Source organism: Rhinichthys klamathensis, unplaced genomic scaffold (genome assembly GCF_029890125.1).
Source record: "Rhinichthys klamathensis goyatoka isolate OS25496 unplaced genomic scaffold, OSU_Roscu_1.1 h1tg000036l_1, whole genome shotgun sequence".
NCBI classification, from domain to species: Eukaryota; Metazoa; Chordata; class Actinopteri; order Cypriniformes; family Leuciscidae; genus Rhinichthys; species Rhinichthys klamathensis.
The window spans coordinates 7660448-7669056 of record NW_026606584.1 but is presented as its reverse complement, the minus strand read 5'-3'; the positions used below and the strand labels follow the sequence as shown (position 1 = coordinate 7669056).

Genomic DNA, 8609 nt, shown 5'->3' with positions numbered 1-8609 from the left:
ATATTTTATGGCTAGTTTACTTTAGTTTTTTTTATTTATATAATACACAACTTTCACCCAAACTGAATAATTAAAAACAAGTTTTTACCGGGTAAATCTTCTATAAATATTTTAGAGTCTTTATTTTATTTTATTTGCCTACTCAAGTTCTTGTTAAAACTCACTAGACATGCTAATTCTGTGCATTTTGGGCAATTTTTGTGTGAAATCACATTTATTTTTGTCCATCAAAAGTGTGCTTTCACTTTAATTTAGCGTGAGCAATGGAGCAAAAAACAGATTCGAAACCCCCGCTTCACTGCTGCTCACACGCCGCTCCTGCTCGATGCTCACGCGCTGCTCCCGGTGTGAATGCACTCATTGCTTAACATGCACGCCGAAAAAATACGCGCCGGTCACGCATGCGGTGTGAAACGGCCATTAGATACACGCCATCGTGTAGGCTCTACACATAAATCTCTGACCCATCGTCTTCTTCCTCGTCTAGTTTCTGTCGCGCTACATACGTCATCTGGTATAATTGAAACGATTGGCTATGAACTACGTACAGGCGCATTTGATAGACATTCTTAGCACCCAATAAACGGCTCTGGGCATTCGTAAACCACGCCTCAAATACGAGAAAATGAACATGTGGTTCCCAGACCCAATTCTCAACGAGATTGGGTCTGGCGTTAGCCAGGGTATGATAACATAAGGCTACACAGGGAAAGTAACAATGAATGAAACATAAAAACAGCTTTTGTCCCTTTATCATCTTCTCCGCATATATACTGACCCAGATAATCGTCACAAAAAACTTAATGCATGCTGAGTTTTTATGAATGAATGGCTTGCGCTAACTGTTGCTCTGGTCTTCGTCAACAACACGCGCTTGCACCCCCTGCTGGTGAGGTCGACTAACAGCAGATGGAGATTATACTCGGTAATCTACTGCTTTTCCTGCAGCTCCTGGATGTCAACGTTGAATTTACTGTCGAATTTGAACCACTGAATTTGTGGAAGCGAATTTGCAAAGCGAAATAAAATGGACCGAAAACCGCCTGTTGAATATTATAGGTTGTATTTTTAATCAGTTTGAATATTTTGGAAGTGAAATATGAAAGGTGAATATGGATTATTGAAATTTTACTAATGAAAATGTGTTTGAAATGTTTTGATTTGAAATATTCACAGCTTAAATATTCAACCATGCTAAATTTCAGCCTATAAAAATAAAAGCCCTAAAAATACAATGTATTAAAATACAAGCAGGGTTAATGCAATGCATATTTTTTTCAAGTAGTACAATTCAACAGGCTTTTTGTTTCAAAAACATTTGGCATTATTTTACTTCCATAGGGGGGCAATTCAGAGGGGGAAAAGGTTTGAATCCAGCTTGATTCAAATGTAAAACACAAATGTGAAATCACTGCACCACCTTGTGGCCAGGTCTCTCAAAAACTGCCTTGCATATCCCAAATATCATGCTATTCACCATTTTAATATATATATATATATATATATAATTTAAGACATGCTGCGCTTCTACCAAGGAAAAACATCAAAGGCATCAAATCAATATTGAAAATCACACAGTTGAGCATTCATGAGGAGGATTATGTATAATTAGTGCCCCTCATGACCTTGACTTGAGGGAATTGTGGGTTCCTTTTGTCTGTGTGTACAAAACTATAGCCTATAATACAATTGTATAGGTCTACTATTATATTACAATAATATAATATCATAAATGTATAGTAATTATACACAATATGCATAGCCTACAGTAAAATAAGGAGGAGGAGAAAAAGAAAATCACAACAGAACCCCTAAAATCCTGCTTGGACCTCAACTATGTAAACAAAATGACTTTCCCAAAATCTTGAGCTCGAAATGTGAATTCGAGATTAAATTCCTTAATTCCCGTTTCTTACAGTAGGCGGCAGTATCGCGCAATCACACGAAACAATAACAAGCAGAAGAATTACCGGATATCCGGAAGTGTTGCATTGTGGGGTTCATTTCGTTTGTCGCTAACCGAATGGTTGAAGTAATGAATTAAGAGCTTTGGCCGCTTAAAATTTCTGCACCGTGCTTTAGCTGAACAAGCGCGGCGTTTATTGGTTTACCCAGGCAGCTTGAGAATGAACGATCGGAGTTGAATCATGATTATAAGGCGCACAGGAACAGCAGCAGCACTGATGTGTGGATGTGGAGAGTCAGCGTAAACTGATCAACCGAAAGGTACTGACTCCTCTCATCCTCCAAACACTTACACTCCCTGCATTTGAATTGAAAGCTATACTCAAAATTACACTCTGTCGGACAGTGTTTTAGCGAGCTACTATAAGAAAGCCGACCAGATCATCTGAATCTCCACACAAAGCCGTTGCTGTGGGTGTATCATCATTAATACCCCATTGAACCTCCTCGCCTGGTTTCGATTCCCTTTAAACTCTGAAGCATCTCGGCAGCTCATCCCTCATGGCCTCTTCATCGGGGAACGACGATGACCTGACGATCCCGAGGGCGGCGATCAATAAAATGATTAAAGAAACGCTTCCCAATGTGCGAGTAGCGAACGATGCCAGAGAGCTGGTGGTGAACTGCTGCACAGAGTTCATTCACCTCGTCTCATCAGAGGCCAACGAGATCTGCAATAAATCAGAGAAGAAGACTATATCCCCTGAACATGTTATAAACGGTGAGGATGGCACTTCTTGATGATCGTGAGGTCACCAACAGCTCATTTTTCATTTGGGAATAGGGTTTTATTCAAAGCTTGTGCAGTAAACTGGAGTTAAAGAGAGAGTTCGCTCAAAAAATGAACATTCTGTCATGTATTTGCTCTCATACACCCTCACCCGTATTCCTTGCTTGCTTCTGTTGAACACAAAACGAGATGTTAGTCCGAATGATAGTGTCTGACAACCTCATTCACTTGCAATGCATAATTTCCAAGCAAATATCTTAAAGGGATAGTTGTCCCAAAAAGATAAGTTTTGTCGTCAGTTACTCACCTTCACGCGTTTCTTCTGTTGAAAACAAAAGAATATATTTTAAAGAATGTTGGCAACCAGACTTTTTTTTGACGGCACCCATTGACTTCCATGTCTTTTTTCTTTCTACTATGTAAGTCAATGGATGCTGTGAAAAGTCTGGTTATCAACATTCTTTAAAATATCATCTTTTGTGTTCAACAGAAAAAATAAACTCCTACAGGTTTGGAACAACTTGAGGGTGAGGAATTACTGACAACTTCATTTTTGGGTGAACTATCCCTTTAAAAAAAACTAAACCGTTCTACTAGTCTTAGCTGCTCTCCCAATGTTGTCAGTTGTTCAGGCTTTTAAAGGGGTTTTGGGCACTTTTCAGCTGCTCAGCCTGTGAGACTTCTTGTCTCTTGAAGTTAACTTGAAGTTAAATTGGTTTAAATGGGAGTTCACCTTAACATGAACATTTTGACAAACTCCAAACCTGTATCCTGTTCATAATGTGGAACACAAAAGAAGATATTTCGAAAAATGTTGGTCTTTTTTGTGTTTTGTCTATAAAATGAAAGTCAATTGCGTCCAATGTTTTAGACACCAGTGACTTAAATTGTTCTTCAGTTTTTTACACGGTTCTGCAAAATATAGACCTGGTTTCACAGACAGGGCTTAGATTAAGCCTGGATTAGACCTTCAATTTCGACATTTAAGTAGCTTTTATAAACGTGCCTTACTGGTGTCTGGTGTGCATCTTGAGACAAAACAATGGTACTGACATGTTTTAAGATATCTCGGTGCAAGTTGCTTTCAGTTAAAACAGCTCAAACATGCATTTTAGTCTGCAACTGGGCTTAAACTTTGTCTGTGAAACCGGGGGTTAATCTTTTAAATAATAGTAATAGAAAGTAAGACATACCCTCATGTTACTCCAAACCTGTAAATAAAGAAATTATCCAATTTTCATTTTTGAGCGATCTATCCCTTTAAATGTTTGATCTAATGCACCATGGTGGGTTTGAATCTACAATCTTTTAGTTAACAGCTGAGATCTTGGACCAGGCTGCATTAATATACACAAGATTCAGTCTTAGACTCAGATTTGATTGTATTACAGTCATGTAAAAGATTTACAGCTTTAAGATAACGGTTTCTTGTTCATTGGCGGTTGTGCATTTCACTTCAAACTTGTACATCTCTCCTAAAATCCAATGTAACAGTGAATGCTTTTTCTTCAGCACTTGAAAGCCTAGGTTTTGGTTCATACATCGCAGAAGTAAAAGACGTTCTGCAGGAGTGTAAAACTGTAGCACTTAAGCGGAGAAAGGCCAGCTCCCGACTAGAGAACCTTGGCATTCCCGAGGAAGAACTTCTACGTCAACAGCAGGAATTATTTGCCAAGGTAAAGATCCTGGAAGAGCTTAAATTATTCATGAAACGGATAAATGGAACTTTTCGCTCTGTAGGTTTGGGGTTTGTTCCCAGCCTGTAACTAGATTAAGTATCTGTTCTGATGAGTTGTGCTGTCTTCCAGGCACGGCAGCAGCAGGCTGAGTTAGCACAGCAGGAGTGGTTACAGATGCAGCAGGCCGCCCAGCAGGCACAGTTAGCGGCGGCTTCAGCCAGTTCCGCTCAGCAGGCCGGATCTTCCCAGGATGAAGATGAAGAGGACGACATGTGAATCCTGGCAGGCTTTCTCCGAAGCACACAGATAGATTGACAAATATATATATATATATATATTTACAGACATGTACGGTCTCCCACACACACACACACACACTGTCCTCCGTAAACCTTAGCAGAGAAGGAACTCTGCAGTGTTGTCTCCTTTATGGACTTTTAAATCCCAGATGAACAGTATAAATTCATGCTGACGGTTCAGGGGCAGTCATGGGTGCTCTCCTGTGATTTGTTGCTTCGTTTGCCTCGATTCACTTGTTAACTAGAATTATTAGCTCTTGAAAATCCCTCTTTTCTTTCTCATTTGTTTCTGATTTAATTAAAGGCAGTTGTCATCGTTTCACTATGTGTGTGGGAAGGATGCTAAGTCATGTGATGTGGCTGTGATGTAAGTTGCACCATGTTAATAGTCATTGGTTAAATTCAGGAGCTGCTGTTTTGAATGGCTGCGTCCTGTTTTAGGCGATTTACGTATTTCTCTTATATTTGTCTTTGTTATATAGTTTGAAGAGACACAATTGGGGAACATTTTTGGAAAGTGACTTTTACAGCCGTTCATCCCCGCTTCCGTATTTCTCTTTGTTCTGCTGAGTGAGATCAGAGAACGTGATTTGTAATGTAGGATGTTGCTTTTTGGTTCATTTTAGTTCGAGTGAGGATAAAGATTGTGTAGATAGGCTTTTACCTGCCCTGTGTTCAGAACAGTATTCCAAGGAAAAGATTTACATGTGCAGAATAAAATCTGTCTTATAGTACCAAAGATAGAAGAAACTATAAAAAAAAATTCAGTCACCAGATAGGCTTTGGAAATCTGCTCATGGTATTTGCTCTCTGTATGATACGAGTGCTTTGGTGCAGATTGCGCTGAACGCTCTTACTTACACTTTGTACAATGTTTTGATAGCAGATTTTTTTTTACAGGTGCAATGTGTAAAAGTGGAGTTGTGAATGTGTGGTTAATTCATATCCTGTGATGACTGGTAAGGTGTAGTTGAGAAGCGTATTCACATGCCTTTGCAAAAGCTGTAAGCTGTATTCTCTAAGCAATAAAGTCAACCCGTTTTATAGACAGCCTGTGTTCTTTTTTTTTTTTTTTGGTTAATGGAAAGTTTTAAAGTGGGCATGAAATGGAAGTTACGAGTGTATGTTCTTGTGACATGTGAAACGGCTTCTCAAATCGGGACTTGATTTTGTCCATCGGGAATTGATTGGATGGTTGTGGTTTGCTGTTGCTGCGATCTCATGTGAGTGACAGGTTGTCTCGCCCTCGCTAATAAACACGTCATTAGAGAAGAGACGTCGTTACAAGAGGGAGGGGAAGTTTGAGGTTTAGGATTCCGAGGGCACGTGAGTTAAAAAAGAAAAAAATGTGCACGGATAAATTAATTATAATGAATTGACAATTGATTTAATGATGCCTATAAAATAAAATAAATATATATATAAAAAAAGAAAGAAAAGATTCTGAAGTATTCATGATGGTAATTACCAGAATGTTTTTTTTAAATGACAAATTAAAATATTAATTAACTACGTATAACCCAAGAAAAAGTGCTGAAAATTGTGAACGTTTCTATGACTGAACGTGGAAATCCTGCCCTGTAGTATTTGAACTGGGTGCTGGTTGTATTATTATGGTGTATCTGACTGACAGATGGCGCTCCTGCAGCAGTAAAAGAGACGAGAGTCTTACTATGGGGGAAGGCTTTAAAACATTAATATTAATTACTAGGTGACGTTCTTTCAGTAGCCCAGAGTGATTTGCTAAATCATTTGATCTTGAATATGATCGGGTTACATGACTGGACGCTACCGGAAGGTGACCAGGAACGTCATTATGACCTAATTAATATTCATAAGCTCTGCCTCTGCCATAGTAGAATTGGTAAATTCACGCTTTGGACGTGTAGAGAAACTGTTGCGCTCCAGTCCTCCACCGTTCCCACCATTCCGCTTTTATTTACGCCTACAGAAGTGAAAGGTCGATCGGTTTCTGAGTTTGGCTGTATCAAATGAACAGAGGAAGAGCATTCAAATAGATTAAAAGAGTAACTGTTATGAGGTAACAGTTATTGCAAGGAGAACTTTAGAATTGCCATCAACAGATCGGTCTGGTTCGGCATTCCCGTTTTTTCCTCATACTACCGAGCCGAGGTACGGTAAGTTAAGTGTCAAACTGACCGCATGTATACTGTATGCATAGGTGTTTATGTGTACTAACTACATCACTCTCATAAAGGGTTAAATCTGTTCAGAGGTAAATAATCATATAAATGTTTAGCCTATAAACACAGTTGCACGGTTGATTTTGATCTGACTGGCTTTAGTCAACATTTACCTGCCTATTGTTTAATAGTTGCTCTAACTATTATGTTCCTATGTGATGATGTTATTGCTTCATGTTCAACAATGAGAATATTACTGCTGTTAACGTGTGGTGCATTTATTTATTTGACATGGATGTGTTGCCAAATGGAATCTTATTATGAACGATACATTTTTTTGTCAGTTTAAGATCAGCTTGTGTCCTCACTGACATAGCTGCTCTCTTTAGACACAGTATAACTAGTAATATTCTGTTGTTTTTGCTATGGGATGAATGATGAGTGATTGATCATATCACAGAATTATCAACAACATTCTGTTCATGTTATCCAGAGGAAATGTTGACATTCTGACTGACATGAACCAGATCTGTTAACTTACTGTAAAGGACTTTGTACATTGATATGTTAAATGCAGGCAGTACATTTCAGGTTAGACATGAATCGGTGGTCTGGGTATTCTCATAGCAAAAAAAAAAAAAAAAAAAAAAAGGAATTGGTGTGGACAGCTGAGCCTGTTCTCTGTTATTTTTTGGAAACTTTGATACAAGATACTATTTTTATATATTGCATTTACATACCATTTGTAACTGACTGCATGAATGTTTCTAGTCTGTTGATCCTGTGAAGTATGTTTTAAATCTTAAATCTTTACTAGTATTTCCTGCTTAATTCGCTTATTGCCCTTTCAGGCTGAATTTATTTAATGAAAATAAAATGTACAGTTATAGTTCATCCATTTTTTTTGTCATTATTTATTGACACTTATGTCTTTCCAAACCTGTATGACTTTCTGTCTTCTGTAGAACACAAAAGAAGATATTTTGAAGAACTCTTTAAGGCTTTTCACTTTTTGGGAAAGTTAACCCTGGGTCACACTAAACCCTGAGTGATCAAAATCCTAGGTTATCTTGTTTCACACTGCTTATAATTTACCCGGGGTTAACCCTGGGTATTCATAAGATGACATTTCACACTGTACTGTTATATTTGCAGTGCACTAGAAGAAAAGGTTCTAGAACCTTGAACGGTTCTTTCAAGTGCTACATAGAACATTTTAGGGGTTCTCATCATTGGATCATTTTATGGATTTAGTTTTAATTAATTGATTTAAATTCATTTTTTATTTGAATTACATTTTATGAACTAAAAAGCTTTAAACATACTTTATCACATCAAAAAAATTAAATAACTTGTTAAATATGAAATAATTTTGCAATCATTTAAGACCTTTCTATATAGAATCTTTTTGGCATAAAGCGTTCTTTTGAAACAGTCAAGAACCCTAGGGTTCTATATAGAGGAATTGAATAATTGACGAATATAGCACACAACCTGTTTACATAAAGACTCTAAGCATTGTGCATCTTCATATTGCCAGCGACTGCTACCAAGTTTTTCATGAATGGACTTTCAGACTGGTAAGAATGAAACCCTCTCCTCTTCACTGCAATTGACGGTCAAATGCTGAAGCGTACTGTTTATACATCATGCAGCATTTCTGTGACTGTTTAAAGCATCTAAACCTGAGTCACGTGATTGGGTGTCTTTTATCTAACCATAACATTCCAACACCACATTGTTTTACACTATACAAGTTTGCAGTGTTGTGTAGTAACTGATGTAATCTGAA

At 37.9% G+C, this 8609-nt stretch overlaps 2 protein-coding genes across 4 annotated transcripts in view; both read left to right on the top strand.

Moving 5' to 3' along the window:
• The first annotated feature begins 1978 nt into the window (after positions 1 to 1978).
• On the top strand, positions 1979 to 5723 carry dr1 (down-regulator of transcription 1). 2 transcript variants are annotated; one of them, XM_056246231.1, is made up of 4 exons: positions 1979 to 2226; positions 2312 to 2686; positions 4208 to 4371; positions 4504 to 5723. In XM_056246231.1, exons 2-4 carry the CDS (start codon positions 2467 to 2469, stop codon positions 4648 to 4650), a joined length of 531 nt encoding a protein of 176 aa, XP_056102206.1. In that variant the 5' UTR covers positions 1979 to 2226; positions 2312 to 2466; the 3' UTR covers positions 4651 to 5723. The 2 variants fall into 2 exon arrangements, with proteins under 2 accessions (XP_056102206.1, XP_056102205.1); XM_056246230.1 differs by having other exon boundaries at positions 1979 to 2686.
• Positions 5724 to 6740: 1017 nt separating this feature from the next.
• The window catches only part of gng12b (guanine nucleotide binding protein (G protein), gamma 12b), a 54149-nt gene continuing 52280 nt past the window's right edge, over positions 6741 to 8609 (top strand). Inside the window, exon 1 of one of the 2 annotated variants that reach the window (XM_056246228.1) lies at positions 6741 to 6806. The gene's annotated coding sequence lies outside the window, so the exon portion shown is untranslated. Of the gene's footprint in view, positions 6812 to 8609 lie in introns of both variants that reach the window. The other variant, XM_056246229.1, reaches the window with a different exon arrangement.

Coding starts and splice junctions, on each gene's coding strand:
- dr1 (XM_056246231.1), top strand. CDS start 2,467: ATGGCCTCTTCATCGGGGAACGACGATGACCTGACGATCCCGAGGGCG. Junction 2,687..4,207: donor CCCTGAACATGTTATAAACG/GTGAGGATGGCA, acceptor CTTTTTCTTCAG/CACTTGAAAGCCTAGGTTTT. Junction 4,372..4,503: donor AGCAGGAATTATTTGCCAAG/GTAAAGATCCTG, acceptor GCTGTCTTCCAG/GCACGGCAGCAGCAGGCTGA.